Below are 21,648 nucleotides of genomic sequence, written 5' to 3'. Positions count from 1 at the left end.
TGCACCTCACGTGCGTCAACTTAACGGCAAAATAATAACGTCGTTAGCCACAGGGATGTAACTTGCAAAAAAATTACATGTATGGGTTCCACGAAAATGGGTAAACCACACGAACGAATCCTGCAATTAACTCTATTTTTAATTTTTCCTTACATATTGTTTTGGTCAAAAAAGTACCTAAGATAATCTACGACGAAAGCTTAGATTAATAATGTAACCAAACTTTCGTTCGTGAGGTTGTGTGCTTAGAGATCTTGAAAGTTCAGTATACTGAGGTGTTGAAATAATTACGAAAATGTGACGTATTTACTAAATATTGAATAATCACGTAAAAGAGTGTTAAAATGAATGTTCTTATCAAGATAGAACTGTAAAAGTAAAGATCTACTTGTAAAATCTAATAAATGAACATATAAAGTGTCAAGATCTTGAATAAATAACGTTAAAACGTGATTTTACTTAAGAATTCATTGAGAAACAATATAAAAGCATAAAATATGACTAATTAAAGTACTTGAACGTAAATAAAAAGATTACTTTGTAAAAGTTGATCTAAAGTAAGCAAAATGCAAGATATGGGCGATAATCGTAAGAAAAACGTTATATAAAAAATATATAAAGTAAAATGCATAAAAGGAGTAAGAACACCATGATTTGTTGATGAGGAAAAACCCTTAATCCTTCTGGATTGCCGGCCTAAAAACCCCGTGAGGAAACAATCGTCCTTGCCTTTGTTCTTTTATTAATGAATGTTAAAATGATTACAATGGTGGAATTCGGTTGATCGATGTATCTAAGTATGAGAACAAAGATGAGAGCAATGAGAGTAGTGAGTGAATACAAGTGAGCAAAGAATAATGAATGCCTATGATCGATCAACCTCATTCTATTTATAGAGCTTAAGATTAACTAAATATCCTAAAAATCTGGGATCTTGAGCTGGAAATCAGGGATCCTGAGCAGATTTTTCTCTTTGACTTGATAACTTGATAAATGGACGTTGTGGAGCCATTACCACACGTTCTTAACTATAAATTCCGACTTTAGGGCAAATCTTCCGTTTTACCTGTTCCTGTATTACTAAGTCAAAGTAAAATAACAGTCATATATTTTAGAGGTCCAAGATCTTGAACCACGAAGATCTTGGATCACAAAAATCTTGGACCACGAAGATCTTGAACCTGAAGATCTTGGAGATGAAAATCTCAGGCATAACACATATAATTTCAAAAACTATTATTTTATACATAAAAAAGCCACTATTCACCGATCCGATTCTTAAAAAATCTTGTTTTCCCCACTTGCCGATCTGACCCGATTCCCGAGTTTCGCAACTTTGCATTTACATGTGAAATGATATAAAAAAGTATGTTGTAGAAAAAACTTTTTTAATAAAACTTCAAAATAATCTTTTGTGAACTTGAAAATGAATATTTTCACGTTTTTGTTCATATGTAAACAAACGACTATATATAAGGTTTTAAAATATTTTATTTTTTGAAATATTTTTATTTTCTGAAATATTTTTATATGTTTCACATATAAACAGTGACGAATGCAAGCTTAGGGGGGAGGGATACCCCAACCAAAATAGTCCAACTCTAATCATTTTGGTACATATTTCAAATTGAACCCAGCCACAAAAATAATATGACCCCAAACCAATAAAAAGGAACGCTTCAGCCCATCTATAAAACAAGTTACAAATATTACTGGACACTGATAATGCATCAAATATTCAAATTTCGTTGATGGTTATTTGACCCCCTTTAATAATTATTAGAACATTAAATATTGTTTTTCATGAGATGTATATCAAACTTTTAAGATAAGTTATAGTTTGTGCTACTGGGATATATTAAATCAATTGAAATATTCATTTGAAAACTAAATTTTTTTTGAAAACTAAAAAACTGGCCAAAACACACTGTGATCTAAATTTAACACAATGTCTTTTTATAAAATACAATATGTTTTTATTGTGTAACCTAAAATACGTTGTGTTAAGTTTTAAATCACGGTGTGTTTTTGATAGCGTTGTAAATCGGAAAATTGTTCAAACACACTGTGATATGAACTTAGCACAATGTGTTTTCAAAAAACATATTAAAAACACATTGTGTTAAATTCAGATCACAGTATGTTTTGACAGTTTTCTAGTTTTCACGAAAATTTTAACTTTCAAATGATCAAAACCCATATAAAACACATCCTTATATTTTTAATTGCATTTATTATCTATTAATAAAATATTCAAATAATTAATTATATAAATAGTTTTAGTTTGTATATCAGGATATCAGAGATATACATATATTGTTGTTTTCGAATAATTATAGTTTGCATAATTAAGGAGGCATTTGGGATTGCGTTTCAAAATGGATTGTGCATTGCGTTTTGAAAAGACATGTCTTTACATGCTTTTTCAAAACTGTATTTTCTTTAGAAGAAAATGTAGATAATCACGTTTTCAAACAAACAATTTTTTTGATTATCTTTTTCCAAAACGCAATTCCAAATACCCCTTAAATCGTTTCTTCTAGCTTGGGGGCCTTTTTTTTCCCGGATCGTCCTAAGTATAGAGATGGACTTGTTATTTTAAAAAAAATAAAATTAACCCCGGTAACTAAAATTTCTGGATCCGCCACTGCATATGAATAAACAAAAATAAAAATAAAAATATGTGATGCAATACAAAATTTAAGACCTTATATATAGTTTTTAAAAAATAGGTTTTTAAAATAAGGATCCTATATATATAAATAGATTAGTTTGAGTTAAGAAAAAAGATTAAAAGAAAAGGTAATTTGAAAGGTGGAAGTTGGAAGCCATATTTTTGGGCCTTGTAACACATTGTTTTGAGTTTGGCTCTTAAGTGAGGACCTTGAAGGCTTGAAGTAAATAGATTACTTAAAATTAGATTAAGCCCCCATACGATGTATGGTAAATTAAACATAAATTATTATGAAATATATAATGATTAATCATCTATATACTATTATAATATAATTTATAAAAGTTAAAAAATATTGCTTGATTAACAGGCTAAAACGTTCTATACCTTTTACTCGAATAACATAACATACGATGAATAAATATCATTTGATTTAACTAATGCATGAAATCATTATAAGATGGGAATACTCAATCACACCTATAAAAAAAAAACTCAAATATCTCATCTAGAAATTGATATTTTTTTTTTATCATTACATTGTAAAATTAAAATAATGATCCACTGTAAAACTGAAATGAAGAATAAAATAATTTGATTAAAAAAAGATATTGATAAATGGTATCATAGTTGTTTAAAAATGAAATCATACATAATATTAACCCGTACGACGGATTATAAATTGTTCTAACTTTATAAGTTACTAGTGTTCAGGCCCGTTTAATGGACGGGTAGTCTCAAAATATATTAATCAAAACTAAAAAATTAGAATTCAAATATATTAAATAAATATACCGAAATTAACTTGGAAATTTGTTGGATGAATAGTCACTCAATCGGTCAAAATACTTCTAAAATTTTTCGCCCATTCACCATTGACCGAGCCATGTATGGTAGTGTTCTGTAAATAGCAAAAAAGAAAAACATGAAAAAAACTGGTAAGTTCTCTTAGTGTATTTCTATGTATTTAATCTAATTTTAAAAAATAAACCAAGGACATTCCAAACGTCGATCAAATATTTTATCGGCTAATGCAAGAAAGACAGGGAAACAAATTATTGATAAACAAAAAATAGTCGAGCAAAAAACCTGGCAAGGCCATCTCTTGTTGTGTTAAATCATAAACATAACGTGGATCAATAGGTTTTATCTAAAGATTTTATTTAAAATTGATATCATGTTTTTCATAAGATCCGAAGTAAATCTGTCATATACAAACTAATATGATGAATTGTTCCACCATGCTAAATAATCTTACTAAAACATTCAACACCATATGTAAACTTTACACCAATAATGAGCTAGTTTCAAAATAGTTACAAAATAATCGAAGTCGATATATTAAAATAATCATAATCTTACGCATAGCAAAATTCGATTTTTTATCTAAAAGCTTGTAGAAAGATATAATCGTAAATTTTAAGTATACACCATTAATGAGCTACTTTTAAAACGGTATCAAAATAATCAAAGTCAATATATTAAAGTAATGAGAAATCTACTCATAGCAAATTTAGACTTTATATCTAAAAGGTTATAGAAAGTTATAATCGTAAATCCTAAAAGTTAATATAGGTTATAAATACAAATTTAACATATAATATTTAGATTAGTTAAGTCATATATCACAACTTAATGAATACGAAAGCTAAAGAAGAAACATACGAAAATTAACTCCAAATAAATATTGATTTCAGTTTACCCCTTTTTCTTCAACTTTAGTCAAATAAAACATTTACAGTTTCTTATATTATAAAAGTGTAAACTATATAATTTGAATACATACCAATTCATCAACAAAGACCATCTCGAACGTTTTGATTTTCTTCGGGTTGTTTAACTTCGAAACAGTCCATGCATACACAACACGGAGTCGTAAATGATGGTTAACATGTGTTGGCCTACTATCTTCAAAATGAACTAATGTGGTCATATTTTTGTTGTTGAAGAAAAAGTCATAACGAACCTATAATAGACAGGAAACTAAACGAAAAGAGATATCAATAACAATAACATAAGAATTCAATTTTAAATAACAATAATAATGATTAATTATGTGCAAAGTATATAAAAAGAAAAACCCTTTTGTGGTTGATCGTAACTTCTTTTTTTGTTGTCGTACGTGAGTTATATTATAGATAACCAATAAAACCGAAAAGTGTAAATCAATTATTTTTAAATTTGGTGACTTTGTAAATTGGTGAAGGAAAACCAAAAAGTGTAAATTAATTATTTTAAGTGTAAATTGGTGATGAAAAACCAGATAGTATAATTAATTATTTTTAAATTGGGTTAAAGTGTAAATTGGTAATGTAAAATCAAAAAGTGTAAGTTAATTATTTTTAAATTGGGTTAAAGTGTAAATTGGTGATGAAAAACCAAAAAGTGTAAATTAATGAAAATCAAAAAGTGTAAGTTAATTATTTTTAAATTGGGTTAAAGTGTAAATTGGTGATGGAAAACCAAAAAGTATAAATTAATTGTTTTAGATTAGGGTTAAAGTGTCAATTGGTGATCGAAAACCAAAAAGTGTAAATTAATTTAGATTAATATTAAAAAATTAGAGGATTAATAAGGATGAAGAATTAGACTAAAGAAGGGGGATTAGAGGTGCCAAGTGTACCCCAACCTCCTCTTTTAGTTATATTATAGATTATTAAAAAGAAAAACTTTAACAAATATAGATAACTTAATAAAATTATTAAAATAATTACGTTGTTTTATAAATTTAACACATAAGAAAAAATCTTATTTGTCATTTAAAAAATGATGCCACATAAGCTTTTATATATCCTCTTTTAGTTAGATAGAGAGATATGGAAATTGATATTTAGGATTTGACTTTTAATAATTGGTAATTTGGTATCACTGTTTTTTATGTTCTTATTTATTTATTTATTTTTTATCATAATTATATAGTTGTTATGGTAATTGTCCATTATGATAGACATATAAAAAACAACGGTAGTGTGATACCCAAAATCAACTTTTTAAAATTATGAGGCAAATTTTATAGTACAACTTAATATTTTTAGTTCAATTTTCTATGTAAGGAAACTTATTTTTTTTTTCGTTATTAGAGGACAAGTTTGTGATTTGTGAAGTTTTCATTAAAAAGATTATATTTTATTGGGTTTTGCTAAACAAAGCTTTAAGATTTTCATGAAGGTGCATTAAATAGTTGTACACTTACCATAAAAATATGGGGTTTGTGATTTGTGAAGTTTGCATTGGGTTTTGTGATTTGTGAAGTTTTCATTAAAAAGATTATATTTTATTGGGTTTTGCTAAATAAAACCCTAAGGATTTTCGTTAAGGTGCATTAAATAGTTGTACACTTATCATAAAAATCAGAAGATGAGTTTTTGATATGAAAATGTACAACTTTTTTATGCACGTTAAATGAAACCCTAAAGGCTTCATTTAACATTTTCCAATTTTTTTTATTTGATGTTATTGACCTTTGAGTCAGCGTTATATAATAGTGTAATACTCGCGTGGTCGTGTAAAAATTTACCATCTAAACGAACGAGAATGAAAAAACAAACTTATTCCTTTTTAGTAAGAAAGCTAGCACATTCCCATTATAATTAAAAAGTTACTCTTTTTAATTAGAAAAAATGCTTTGAAAAGAAAGTGGTTGAGGTGATCCTATGTATGTCTTGGTACCCAGAACATATTCCTACATTATATAAATCTCACTTCAAAATTTGTTAGTTGACATGCTTAAAAATGCAAGAAAGCCCAAAAATCATTACAATATTGCTCCTTGAAAGGTCTACGGATTAGTTACTTTTATAAGAAGTTCAAATTTTCGAAAACAGATTAGTTATGCTTTCAAGAAGTTCAAATTTTCGAAAATTTGAATATGTAACCGTTCGTGTATTGCTTGTGGCGGTTACTTCCTTACATGTCTATGTCTATTTAAGGCCACTTCCATTCAGTTTTAAGGAATTTCAAAACGTAAACACATAACGGATCAATTTTAGCATGGCTTCACTAAACCATGTTTCAATTAGAAATTTGCGTCCAAATAATAAGCATGTACGATAACGGTTAGAATTTGCGGCTATGGAAGCAACCTCTATATGAAGATGTTAATAACATAGGTAGTATTGAGATGATCCGGATGAACGAACATGTAAGTATTCATTGTTTGTGAATTTTTCTTTTTTGATTAGATTACTTTTTAACATAACTTTCTTTCGAATTTATAACTAGCTTTTTAACATTCTAATGTATAAACATTTTCATTTTGACAGTTTGATAAAGTGGTTGTTGTTGCAACAATCGGTTTTATTCCAACCGACCAGTTATGGTAGTCAATGGAATGTGTAACTGTTCTCAAGAAGTTAAGTTGACTGATCTCTACATGGATGCAGTTGACATTATTGATGCTTTAAGGGACAACAAAATGTGGATTTGTTGTTCATGTAACAAGGAAGGAGTTCTCATCAATCCAAGGTATATATTTATATTTCATATTAAAACTCTATAATCATTAAGTTGTGTGGTAAAATTGTATCTCTGTTTTTTTTTTTTTTTGGGTAGGTTTAATGTGCAAGTTAAGATTGTAGATGTCACTGGTGCTATTGGAGTTAAAATAAATGATCAACAAATTTCAAATCTTATACAAAGAACAGCCTATCAAATTTGTGATGAAAATTATGAGGTATATTTGGTTTATTTTAGTGCTAAATAAGACTTTTCTATGCATTTTACGTCATTAATTTTTTTTAAAATGGTCATTAGTTGTAATAGGAGTACATTTACTTCGCTACATGCATGCTTGAACTGGTGTTAAAGAAATTATTTAAGGTTATAGCGCATCCACATGGGCCTATTTATCAAAGTGGGGGAAAATTCATAATACCTATCACATCCAGGTAACCAACATAATCCTTCTTATATGCGCCTACTATGGGAAATCCATTTTATAATTTCTCTCCGGCGTGCAATGTACGCGTTTTAAACCCTCGTGTATCATTAATAAATCCCAAGGTATATCTAGCATTCTTCTTCTTTAAATTAATCAACTCATAAGAATATTTTTATTATGTCCAACTCAGTTATATTTATTCATTGATACAATCTTAAAATAAAGTTTAAAAAAAATTCTTTAGGGTTGTCCGTGAATCGCACAGGATCTAAGCACTAGTATCGTATAGAACTAATGAAAGGTATGTGACTATCTTCACAACGGTCACTATGCTAGTTATCGTCGGATGTCACAAATTATAAATATAATACTCTTGTTGCATTCTGTGTGACTATATATGTTAACTAGTGGTTAGACCCGTCCAATGGACGAGTAGTCTCAAAATATATTAATCAAATCTAAAAAAATGGATTTCAAATTTATTAAATAGATATACCGAAATCAACTTGAAAATTTGCTAGCTTAATAGCCACTCCATCGGTCAAAATACTTCAAAAATTATCCGCCCAACGAAGAAACATACGAAAATTAACTCCATATAAATATTGATTTCAGTTTACCTTTTTTTTTTCAACTTTAGTTAAATAAAAAATTTACAGTTTTTTATATTCTAAAAGTGTAAACTATATATATAAAAGTATAATTAAATGTAAATTAGGTTAAAGTGTAAATTGGTGATGGAAAATCAAAAAGAGTAAGTTAATTATTTTAAATTGGGTTAAAGTGTAAATTGGTGATGGGAAACTAAAAAGTAAATTAATTGTTTTAAATTGGGGTTAAAGTGTAAATTGGTGATGAAAAACCAAAAAGTGTAAATTAATTTAGATTAATATTAAAAAAATTAGAGGATTAATAAGGAGGGAGAATTAGACTCAAGGAGGTGGACTAGGGGTGCCAAGTGTACCCCCAACCCCCTCTTTTAGTTATATTATAGATAGATTATACGATGGTTGAAGAATTTTTTGTTTCACAAAACTGGATTCAAAAACGTCCATTCCAAAAAGAATGTTCGAAAGTTCAAGTCAACCGTTGAATTAATTTCCAAAACCGAAAAAATTTACATTAAATTATGCTGCAAAAACTCAAATGATGATTCGAGGTTTATGTTAACTTTTTATCTAAAGAAATACGAGTAACTAATAATGTATGGTCCAAGGCGCATACCTAAGGACTAAGGTCAATTTTTACTTGCAGTGTGATGTGATATGATGTCTAAATTCTAAAGATGTCTAATTCCTAGCTAGAAGTTGGATTATGCTAATCAAGTTGAGACGTACGAAATGGGATATAAATTAAATGGGAACCACTTAAAACTTTCCAGATGTGTCTTTTTATTCGTAATGGCGTATGAAATGGGTTAAGGATTACTGGAGGAGAAGAGTGGTACGGGTTAGTCAAAAGTCTTGATGGCGTTGGTCAATGTAGAAAAAAAAAAAACTACTCTAGTAGAATTCTATATTTTTTTGCATTGAAAATGGCGGCAAAATTGAGTTTGTATGTGTGAAAGCTAGTTAATGATTATTCACATAAGAATTAAGGTCCCATTTTTTTTTTTTGTCCAACTGTTTCAAAGACTTTGTATCAAGACTCAAGAGCATATATATCTGCACATTCATGTATATAAGAAATGAATGTATGTATAATAATAGAGTCCCAAGAACACAAGTTATATTAACAGGTTTTGTTGGATATTCGAAAATGAATATCGTCTACATCTCCGTTATTCTCTTTATTCAACCTCTACTCCTTCACTCTGCTATGCCAACCTGCCCCGAAAGTTTCAGCTGCCAAAGTTTTTCCCCATTCAAGTACCCATTTTACAATTCCAATAACACACAATGTGGGTTAATCCAAGTCAACTGTACTCCAAATGGTGGGGATATTCAACTTGGAGGACAGTCATGTACGATTTTGTACAAGTTGGATTCTAACTCTTCCTTCTTCATCTATAACAAAACATTTGAAAATCTTCTGAAAGAAGGAAACTGTAAGGCGCTAACGCATAATTTCACTTCTCCAAGCCCTCTTTTGTTTTCATTTTCAATAAGTCCCTTCATCACTATCTTCAAATGCCCCAAAAATCTCAGTGATGTTCAACAAACAACTGATGCTTACTTTGACAAAAGTAATTTCAGCAGTCACAGCAAATGCGAAGATCACAATTATTTCTACTATAAGCATTACAATAATATTTCAGGAGTTCCAAGCAATCTCCCAGATACATGTCAAGTAATACAGTTGCCTTTGAAACAGAGTTGGCAATTTGGCCCCGATGAGAACACGGATAAAGCAGAGATATTCCATCTTTTTTCTTCTACCTTCTCTATTTCATTTCCTCTGTCAGCTACCTGTGAGACGTGTCTAAAAAACGGCAGCCATTGTCTGAATAGTAATGGACAGATTCAGTGTTTTGACGTCAAAAAGGGTATTTACAGCTTCCTATTTTGTCCTTAATCCGACTACACTATAATTGATGTCATGTCTTACATATTCGTGGAATTATTTTCTCATCCTACAATATACGAGTATTAGATAACTAAATGCATACACACCAACGCACAAATCATTTTACAGTGTAACCGATAAGATGTTCATAGCAACATTTTATTGTCCTACAATATACTCGTATAACTTAACTAATCTTTTGTTGATTATTTGCTGCAGAAAAACCAAGCAAAGGACATACAGTGATTCTAGGTGATGCCCCTCTTTGATTGTTATTACTAAATATATAAACGCATACAAAAATGCTTTGAAAAATCTGACCTGATTGTGTTTTTTTTGCTATAGCTCTGGCTGGATTTGCCTTCATTCTCATGATCTGTCCGCTCATCTTCATAATCTGGCGATGTTGTAAAAGCAACCCCTTTTCATATTTCTCTTCAAAGCACAAATCTCCAGTCCTTGAAGACGATGGTAGTCTCTTCTTAGGCGTCTATGTTTTCTCATACAGTGAGCTTGAAGATGCCACCAAGAATTTCGACCCTTCTCACGAACTAGGGGATGGAGGTTTTGGAGCGGTTTATTATGGTGAGAAGTTAAAATGTTTATGATTTGTATTAATACCCAAATTGTAGTATACTTATATTTGGATGAATAAAATTAATTTCCCAACTTCTGTCTTAACTTTGTTAAATTGCTCATCTTTGCCTGGATTAATCATATCTGTTATCTTTGAAAAAGGTAAACTCCAAGACGGGCGAGAAGTTGCAGTAAAGAGACTGTATGAACATAACTATAAGCGACTCCAACAATTCATGAACGAGGTTAAAATCGTGACCAAATTACGTCACCGGAATCTAGTATTGCTCTATGGGTGCACCTCTAGACAAAGCCGTGAACTTCTTCTAGTGTATGAGTACATTTCTAATGGCACTGTCGCAGATCACCTTCACGGGAAACACAAAAATCCAAGCCTGCTCAAGTGGCCAATACGTATGAGCATAGCAATAGAAACAGCCCGTGCATTAGTGTATCTTCATGCCAATGAAATTATACACAGGGACATAAAGACTAACAACATTCTTCTTGATCACAATTTCTCTGTCAAGGTAGCCGATTTTGGTCTCTCGAGGCTTGTCCCAAATAATGCGACTCATGTGTCAACAGCTCCTCAAGGAACCCCGGGATACATGGATCCCGAGTATCACTTGAATTACCAATTAACAGATAAGAGTGACGTTTACAGCTTTGGAGTAGTATTGATCGAACTGATATCATCCATGGTGGCTTTTGATTTTGATAGGTCTAGGGATGAGATGATTTTGGCCAATCTTGCTCTAAACCGGATCCAGAAGGGTTCAATTGATCAGTTAATCGACCCGGTTTTAGGTTCTGATTCAGATGATGAAATAAAGAGGATGATTACATCGGTAGCAGAGTTGGCTTTTCAGTGTTTACAGTTTGATTCAGAAATGAGGCCTACAATGAATGAAGTGTTGAAAGTGTTGATTGATATAAAAACCAATGGAAGAACAGATGCCCATGAGACTACCATAGATGCAGAAACCTTGAAACCGCCACCTCTATCTGAAACGAGCGATCAGGAGGCTTTGTTGAAAGACTCACTGGCTTCCCCAGTTTCGGTCATCACCAATGAATGGCAAAGTGACGATAGTGCATCAACTACCCTAAGCAATGCAGATAGAGTGCCGATAAAGAATCATATTAGTAGATAAAATCATTTTGTAGATTCAGGATTAAAGAGTGCTTTTTTTGCCCTATATATATGCAAGTTTTTTTTTATATGGGCAAAGGTAACTTAAATAGCAGAAAGACGCATTGTACATGTCTATTACTTTTTTTCTTTTGAACATCAAAGTGTGACAACTCGTAATTTATTAACGACGGGTTAGTCTTAATCTCGATCATTATTATAATTCGTCTAATTTAGAGATTATATATGATGTGGAAATTAATAGATAATTGAACATTTGATATAGTTCAATCAGGCGTATCCTGATGACGTAGACTATAAGCTATTTAGACGAATGCCGAGTCTTAAAAATACCTTTAAATAAATATTTAAAGGTTATGTATTGAACACAGTAAATAGACTGTTTAAACTTAATATTTTTAAAGTATAGTTTGACGAAGTTTTATCGGCTTGTCTTAACTAAAATGAGACGAGGGAAAATACCTTTAACTTAAATTATAACCTTTTAGTCAAACGGTATTTAATCGTAAGCATTTTACCAAATTAGGGGTATCAAAAATATCCAAAATAAGGCCACATGGGCCGGTTTTGTTTGTGTGGCAGGAAAAAGTCCACCAAAAACCTTTCCCTCCTTTTGTTCTTTGTTTCTGTCGACACTAAACACACACACATAACACACACAAAGCTTTTTCTCTCAAATTAATCATCTTGGCAAGGAGAAATCTTAAGGGGAAATTAAAAGGGTTTAAATCTTTTAGTGGATAATCAAGGTGTTATCACAATAATCATCATCATCTTCTTCATTTTCTTCAATTATCTTCAAGAACTTCAATTTTTGGTAAGTTGACTTATTTCTTCAAACTTTTGATTTGATTTAAATTCAATTAAGGGTTTGTTTCAGTTTTGTTAATGGAACTAGAAGCCTTTAAATTAAATGTAAATTTAGGGTTTTGATGATAAATGGAAATTTGGTTTGAAATGGGTCTTGAAATCAAAATGGTTGAATGGGTGAAATGGTTAACGATATGGGTTGTTCCCAGGTCTATTGAACATGTTTATACTTGTTATAATGAAAGGAATTGAGTTGAAAACGACCTGGTTACGGAAAATGTTTAAAAACTGCACTTAAAACCCGTTTTCACGAACAGCAAGAGCACGACCTTTTACAGAGGCTGTCCTTTTTCAGAGCACGACCCTTGTTGGGAGCACGGCCTTTGAAAAGAGTCGTACTCATCAGCAAAGGTCGTCCTCCTCCTAGAATTTTTGTAACTTTTTCGTTTGGTTAGTAGTCGACTTTTAATGATCCAAAACTTATTTACTAGTCTTATATCATCATAAAAAGAGTATCAAACTTGTTAAAACACACATTTAAACACTTTGATTTTCCATCCAAATTTAGTGACAAAAGATGAACTTGAGTTATGATATAGACTAACTAGTAAGGTGTATATTATGGACACTTGGTAATGACAATGTCAATGACGTTACTAACTTGAGTCAAATATATATTGAACATTAAATCACATTCTTGGTCGTGGCGTTCTAGGGTCTATAGCTAAGTAGTTGTACGTAGGATACTTGTTGTCGTGAGATTTGATCCTCACCATTGGTACTCATATCCTAGGTTTTGGATAGACGTGGAGATTAGACTGCTCATTTTCTCGGACTACTCATATCCTAGCTCTTTGATCGCTAAGGTGAGTTTATGACGCCCTTTTTCTTTTTACTTTGGGCCTGAAAAGCATATGTTATTGTATACACGATTTGTTAAATAAATGATTGTTTGTATGTATGCCATGTGATTTGGATGCTTAGATCATTTGACTTAAATTGCCATGTTAGAGGCTGTCGAAAATGTGTATACGTGTCATTTATGAAATGTTAAATGAAATGACTTTGAATTTTCTAGTGATGACTCATTAAATGGTTTCTTGTGTTTGATAACTAAAATGTTTCCCCCTATTGGTTGTACTGTCATCAGATCTAGATATACTGAATGACTTGATATAAGATGAGTTCGGATTTGATATACTGACTATCTTGTTATAGATTGTGATATATGATGTGTCAGATTTAGATATACTGGCTGTCCTGTTATAAAAGTGTTGTCAGATTTAGATACACTGACTGTCTGGTCTTTTATAACTATATGTCATTTGTGTGCTTACAATGACGAATAAACACTGGTTAAACATACTGTAAACTCGCCAACTATTTCGATAGTTGATCCTCTCAAATTTCATGCTTTTCAGGGAACCAACAGTAAGTAGTGGAAGTGTATATGGTATTTTAGAAGCCATCTTTTGAACTTTGGACATACAATTAGTGTCAGACCTCTGAGGAATATCGTATTATTAGTCCTAATTCTACTAGACTCTCCAAATGTTATTATTGTATTCAGTGGGCCCTTTTCCAATTGAGGATAGTTTGTATCCGTGTATTGGGGTCCACATCTGAACGGTTGTACTTGTAATAAACTCGTATTTGGATTCATGGATGTAATCTCTATTTACCTTCTGATTAGTACACAATTATTTGTTAACCCTGTATTTCTGCTACAACTGGGTGTGACAAAAAGACATGTTTATTAATGAGCAGTTTTAAGTTTTTTATGTAACATTCGTGAATTTTGACTCATTTGACTTGTAAATTAAACGTGATTAAATGTGAAAGATTTTTGTGAATTGATATGACTTATGGGCGTTATGTCGAGTTTTAACGTAACGTTGAGTTAGATTGTGTTTACGGTTTCGTTCTAGCATTTAAATAGGTAAAGAATAGCTATTGGTCGAAGTTAGCGGAGCGGGAGCCACCTTTGGACCTCTATAGGCCGGCCCCCAACTCCCTCCCCCTTCCTTTCCCTTTTCATTTCTTTCTTTCTTTTTCTCTCCAAAGGAAAACACCAAAACACCTCCTTCTTCTCGCTAAATTCTTGGATTACCTATTGTTGTTTGGGCTAGATTAGTGATAAATACTTCATCATCATCATCAACTAAACATCATATCAAAGGATCAAATCTCCAAGTGCAAAGAACCTCCATTTTTGGGTCAAATTCGGATTTAAGGGCTTTTGGAAGTTTTGGTAAGTGAAACTTAACTTAATTCCTCCATTTATATCATTAAACATGTTTCTTAGTCGAATCTTTTGAGTTCTTGGTCGAATTCGGGTCAAAAACGGATTTGGGTCGATTAGGGTTTCATTAGGGTTTGGTTGAATCATGAACGACTTTGGACATTAAATGATGCTATGAATCGATATTATGTAGTGGGTTATGTTTGTTTATGTTCAATTTCGTCTATGCAAGCTTGAAAATGAGTTGGGGTCGATTTTTGTGTCAAAACCCGTATGTGTTCATCAATTCTGCGGATGATCCGCATCCGCCGTAGCATCCGCCATATCGTCTACCATCCGCCATACCATCCTCCATTCGCTGTCCATTTCATTCACGTTACGTACGGTTACCGGTCGACATTCAATGATCCAAAACTTGTTTATTAGTCTTATATCACCATTCTAAGGTCAACAAAATTGGTTAAACACATTTCTAAACACTTTGATTCTCAAGTCAAATTTTGGTGCTAAGTCATTGAACCGAATTTAACTAAAACTTTTCTCTTATCGCTTAAATGTTCTCGAATCACTTTTAAAGCATCATCGGGATTGTGGCATAGTTTAGCTAGCTAGACCTTACCAATTGAGGATACCTTGCGATGATGAATTGTTGATTTAATAGGTTGTGATCGTTGTGCTCCCCGCTCGCCCGCTTAAGCTCATTCTAATGACTTCTAGAGGCCAAGGTGAGTTTCGTAAACCCTCCCTACTTAATTGAGATTCGGGCTGAAAAGTGTACGTGCTTGTTATTGTTGTTTACTCGATTAATCGATTGTTTGACTAACGTATGGACTTGTTGCTCGGTTAATTATGCTTCCGTTTATGAATACTTGTTGTGGTTTGGGTAGTTGCACATACATGGAAGACGGTTATACTTTCAATGAATAGGAGATGTGGTGGGAAGGCTGCGGGTGACCCTATATATAAGCATCAATGATTCCTTGAAATTAGAATCGTAAGAAGTGTGTGTGCATTCTGTTGTTGATTGATGGAAAACGTTTTGATAAGGATCGGGACATAGGATCTCGCATGATAACATTTTTCCCCCTTAACGTATTATAGATTTGTGATGGTGATAACGATTAAGTCCATGTTGATGGCATAACGATAAGCCCACGATTTGTGGCATAACTTTGTTGTTAACGATATTGTTTAACATGTATATTGAATATGAATGCTTAGTTGTAACGTAACGTTGATATTACGCATTTGAAATATATATAAGTCGTGTCGTGATATTACGCATTTGGAATATATGTAAGTCGTGCCTGGGACGTATCTTATGCATTTGAAATATATGTAAGTCGTGTCTGGAACGTAGTTTACGCATTTGAAATATATGTAAGTCGTGTCTGTAACGTATTTTACGCATTGTTATCATGTAAGTCGTGCCGGTTTATCGCGCATTATTCCATAAGTAAGTCGCGCCGTTATTGGACGTTATATTATATATATGTATGGATGTGGACGTGGACGTGGACGGTAGATTGACGAATCCACACCCGGCATGATCATAACCGTGGATACGGGTTATTTAACCCGCGTATTGGACGATATTATATATGGACGATTATTGGACGTTGACTTGTATTGATTTGTGATAACGTGAAATCCTTTTAGGGTTTCCTTGGAATGTGATTAGGTATTCTAATCCTTGTATATCGTTAACGGTTGTTATCCCGACACACTTATTTCCTGTTACTTGTCCCTCCGAACTCACCAACTTTATGTTGACGCGTGTTAGTACACTTTTCAGGTGACAGGTTAGCTCAAAGATGTATTGGATGATTGATTGCCTGATTTTGCTAGAAATGGATTTGGACTTGGACTTCTTGGATCCGTGATTCATTATTTCCGATTAGAGTTTATGCTTAGATGTGATCCGGTTGCTTGCACTACTAAATGGTTCGTATGGATTTACTTGATCCTTTTATGCATTTAGTTTACTCTACATAATTTCCATGTCGTGTTGTGCTTTTCTTGTGATACCCCATGATTCCGCCTTGTTGGGGTGTTACATTTTATTTATTTATTTGATGTCACACTCTATTAATCAAATAAGAGCAGATTCTTAGTAACAAACTAATAAAGATGAAGAAAGTAAGAAACATATCGGTTTGAGAAGATCTATCTACATTTGACAATTCCGCAGACAACCTAAGTTTATCTTCTCAAATTAGGTTGTATAATTATGGAAATACCCTATAAGAAAATGATTAAAAGTGTAAGAGGTCTTTAACAAGGAATTAGAATGTGGATTATGCTAATTCAGTTGAAGTGTATTACACGGGGAACTGGAACATCATACGTACTATCAATAAAATGTTCATTTTATTCTCTATTCGTTTCTGTCTTTCAAACCAAAATCCATCACCAAATCCGATTTATAAGCATAACACAATACCCTAAATATAAATGAGTCCAACAGTCATCGGTAGACACTACAAATAATCATGCATTTGTTCACACTTTTAATTAGCGTAAACAAATTAAAAATTTTGTCACGTTTTTATGCATGTAAAAATATATAGAACGTATTAAAATTGTATATAAATTTCTCCACACTAAAAATTGTGTAACACTAAAAGTTCACACTTTTTAGTGTAGACTTTTATAATTATTGAGTCAGATGTTGGCTAGGAAAAATTGGCGTATATTGTACTTCATATAACCTTTTGCATTAAAACTATGCAATATTGTAACTATGTAATTTTGGTAGTAGTTTCAACGAAAGGGAATGAATGATAAGTTGATCTAATAATTTAGCAAAGTAAGCAAAGAATGAGTCAATGAGTCAAGTCTTGATAGTTTGTCTGTATCAATAAATAAAAGACAATTTTGATAAAATGGACATGTTTAACTAGACTTGTAGAGTGTCTGTCAGCTAGTTCAAAAAACTTCATCATACATAAACTTCCAAGTCTAACTATTGGATTTCCATAAGCTAAATTTTTATGTGGGAAGCTGCAGAAAATCAACTTATATGAAGCTTATATTAACCTTTAACTATAACTTTTAAGTGAGTTGTTTCCAACTTCAATTCTCTGACTATAACATTAGGGTAACTTAAGAAGAAGAAAAAAAAAAGCGTAATACCGATTGGTCTAGGGCTCTTACCTGAGATCAACCTCATTGTCGATATTTTGTATCTGGGTGAAAAATATATGGTTACCTTTATATACAGACATTTCTGTTATGTATATTATATTCTCTTACGGTGTGACATGATATTGGAAAATTTAATAAAATGGTGTCTAACTAAGTTTAAAGATGTCTTATTCATAGAATTTGGATTATGCTAGATTGCTAGTAATAAAGTTGAGACGTATGAGATGGGCCGGGGATAAATACGGGAACCACATAAAATTTTTCTTTAAGCATAGCGTTTGAAACATATGGGTTAGGGATGAATGGTGGAGAGACGAGTACTGAGTTAGTCAAAAGTCTTGATGGGGATGGTCAACGTGGAAAAGTTTAGGAAAATGGATGTGGTAGAATTCTAGGGGTTTTTTTGCCCACTGTTTCAAAGACTCTGTGTTAAAAGCATACGTGTATGCACACTCACGTATACAATGAATGTAATAACACACCCAAGAAATTAAGAACACAGGCTATGTATAATAAAGTTACAAGTATCTAACGGGTTTTGTTTGGGTATTAGAAATCATGATTATCATCTTCCTTTTCATCTACTTCCTTCTCTCTTGTCTGCCTCATCTCCTTCACTCTGCTATTCCTCACTGCCCCGAAAGTTTCACTTGCCCAAAACATTCTCCTTTCGACTACCCATTTTACAATGACAGTAACACGGGTTGTGGGCTGATGAAAGTCAGGTGTACTCCAAGTGGTGGGGAAATTCAACTTGGAGAACAGTCATATATGATTTTGTACAAGTTTGATCTTTCTTCCTTATTGATCAAAAACAGCACATTTGAAAAGCTTGTGAAAGATGAAAGGTGTGAGGCGCTCATGGATAATTTCACTTCTCCAAGCCCTCTTTTGTTTTCATTTTCAATAGCTCCCTTCATCCCTGTCTTCAAATGCCCGAAAAATATCAGTGATGCTCAACAAACAACTGCTGCTTATTTTGAGCAACTGAAATACCATAGGAACAACACATCATGCAAAGATCACAATATCTATTACAAGTATAATTTTAATGCAACAGTTCCACGCAACCTCCCACATACATGTCAAGTAATACGGCTGCCAGTGAAATGGCCCTGGCAATTTCAACATCACGTACCTGATGAAGCCAACATATTTCCTCTTCTCTCTTCTGAATATAATATTTCCTTTACATTGTCAGCTTTCTGTGACAAGTGTCACAAAAACAACAGCCACTGTCATACTACCAACAATAATGGAACTCATGTTAAGTGTTTATCAGATTCCAGTAATGGTATGTACGGCTTCTTGTTCTCCTTTTTTTTCCCCCCATTTCTCCTTGATTGATATGTCTAATTTATGCCCGAATTTCAGTCTCATGTCCTATATTATATAACATATATTTTGTTGTACGTCTAGTTCCAGCAGAAACGAAAGACAGACGACATCTGAACCTGATTCTAGGTAATACCCCTCTACGGGTTTTATGTGTTACGATAATTATTAAGTATATAAATAAATACATGCATGTAGAAATCTGTATCTGATATATATGGTTGTATTTTTTTGCTCTAGTTGTGGCTGGATTTGCCTTCATTTTCACGGCCTGTACAGTCATCTTCACAATCTGGCGATGGCATAAAAGCAACCGATTTTCATATCTCTCATCAAAGCAAAAATCACCAATCCTTGAAGATGGCATTCTCTTCTTTGGCGTTCCTGTTTTCTCATACAGTGAGTTTGAAGATGCCATCAAAAATTTTGACCCTTCTCACGAACTAGGGGATGGAGGTTTTGGAGCTGTTTATTATGGTGAGAACTTAAAATGCTTATTACAACACTAGTTCATTTTTAGTCATTGGTAGCTATTAGTCCACAGAAACGCTTTCCATTCAACTGCCGCTTCATTGAGTGAAAATCTTATGTCATGATTACCGCGTATGCTTAGGAGAAACACAAAGTAGCAGCCGTATATATCGTACCACATGCCAGTAAATCCCCGATACTTTCATATAAGGATGTTGTTAATAGTACATTTTTTTCGTGGATTAGTCATATCTGTGATTTGTATACAAGGTAAACTCCAAGACGGCCGAGAAGTTGCAGTGAAGAGACTTTACGAACATAACTATAAGCGACTCCAACAATTCTTGAACGAAGTTGAACTCTTGACCAATACACCATCCGAATCTGGTGGTGCTCTATGGGTGCACCTCTAGACAAAGTCGTGAACTTCTTCTAGTCTATGAGTACATTTCCAATGGCACTGTCGCAGATCACCTCCACGGAGACCAAGCAAATCCAAGCTTACTAACGTGGCCGATACGTATGAAAATTGCCAAAGAAACTGCCACTGCAATAGTCTACCTTCATGCCAATGAAATCGTACACAGAGACATAAAGACTAGCAACATTCTTCTTGATCAAAGCTTCAGAGTCAAGGTAGCAGATTTTGGTCTCTCAAGACTCGTACCAAATAATGTGACACATGTGTCAACAGCCCCTCAGGGAACCCCAGGATACGTGGATCCCGAATATCACCAGCGTTACCAATTAACAGATAAGAGTGATGTTTACAGCTTTGGAGTAGTATTGATTGAACTGATATCATCCATGGTGGCTGTTGATTTAAATAGGCCTACAGACGAGATTAGCTTGGCTAATCTTGCTCTAAACTGGATCCAGAAAGGTGCAGTTGATCAATTAATCGACCCAGTTTTAGGTTCTGCCTCAGATGATGAAATCAAAAGCAAGATTCAGTTGGTAGCAGAGTTGGCTTTTCAGTGTTTACAGTTTGATTCAGAAATGAGGCCCACAATGAATGAAGTGTTGGATGTGTTAAGTGATATTCAAACCAATGGAAGAACAGACAGATATATTGAAACCCTGAAACCACCATCTCCGTCTGATACAAGTGATCGGGTGTCTTTGTTGAAAGGCTCACTACCTTCCCCCGTCTCGGTCACTGGTGAATGGCAAAGTGACAACAGTGCATCAACTACACTAAGTAATGGAGATAGATTGGCAATGCAGATTCAGGATTAGAGTGTGGTTTTTGCGCCTGATATCTACGAAAGTTCTCACAATATAGGTGAAGGTGATGCAAATAGCAAAAAGATGTATTGTAAATGTCTACGTAATGAGCAGTTTTTCTAGTACTGTATTAAGAGGATATTCTTACATTTAATAGCTTAAACTTTGAGAATAGCGCGCAGATCCATCTACATTTAATAGCTTTCATGAAAATGACAAACATCAATTAGTAAACTGCTAAAATGAAGTGAGTCAATGGGTTCGAACATGTTAAATGAGTTGAACATCGCATATGTGAGGATGCCACCCAAAGTGTATAGTAAAACGGATAAAATGATTAAAATCTTTTGTCTCATATTGAACTTGAAATTTGATTATACTTGAATAGGATATAACATAAAATTTAAATGATAAACCAACAATTAATGTAATGAAATAAAATATCGCCTGTGTCCCATCTTTTCAAATCTTTCTACCCAATATGACCCCATTACCCATTTACCACTTATGGACAAATGAATACACACAGGAACATTAACTTTACAACTAACAAAAGGGGTTGAGTGTCCAATCTAGGCAACTAATTTTACAACCATAACTACGATAGTACGATGTGCTTGTACACA

The 21,648-nt window shown here is 32.8% G+C and overlaps 1 protein-coding gene, 1 long non-coding RNA gene and 1 pseudogene across 4 annotated transcripts; all 3 read left to right on the top strand.

Moving 5' to 3' along the window:
- Positions 1-9,258: 9,258 nt before the first annotated feature.
- LOC122610061 (LEAF RUST 10 DISEASE-RESISTANCE LOCUS RECEPTOR-LIKE PROTEIN KINASE-like 1.1) lies at positions 9,259-11,901 on the top strand. Its single transcript, XM_043783044.1, has 4 exons — positions 9,259-10,038; positions 10,278-10,310; positions 10,404-10,643; positions 10,797-11,901. The coding sequence occupies exons 1-4, from the start codon at positions 9,312-9,314 to the stop codon at positions 11,789-11,791; spliced, it is 1,995 nt and encodes a 664-aa protein (XP_043638979.1). The 5' UTR covers positions 9,259-9,311; the 3' UTR covers positions 11,792-11,901.
- A 532-nt stretch (positions 11,902-12,433) lies between these two features.
- Positions 12,434-16,843, top strand: LOC122610066. 3 transcript variants are annotated; one of them, XR_006325445.1, is made up of 4 exons: positions 12,434-12,607; positions 13,394-13,466; positions 15,504-15,567; positions 16,638-16,843. It is a non-coding gene; the product is annotated as an uncharacterized LOC122610066 (long non-coding RNA). The 3 variants fall into 3 exon arrangements; XR_006325447.1 differs by lacking the exon at positions 15,504-15,567; XR_006325446.1 differs by lacking the exons at positions 15,504-15,567; positions 16,638-16,843 and adding an exon at positions 14,022-14,292.
- Positions 16,844-18,467: 1,624 nt separating this feature from the next.
- Positions 18,468-21,194, top strand: LOC122610064 (annotated as a pseudogene).
- Positions 21,195-21,648: the final 454 nt, after the last annotated feature.

This window comes from Erigeron canadensis, chromosome 8, assembly GCF_010389155.1.
Source record: "Erigeron canadensis isolate Cc75 chromosome 8, C_canadensis_v1, whole genome shotgun sequence".
In the NCBI taxonomy this organism is placed as follows: domain Eukaryota; kingdom Viridiplantae; phylum Streptophyta; class Magnoliopsida; order Asterales; family Asteraceae; genus Erigeron; species Erigeron canadensis.
Note: the sequence above shows the minus strand (reverse complement) of the source record. Positions and strands in the feature narration are given on the sequence as shown.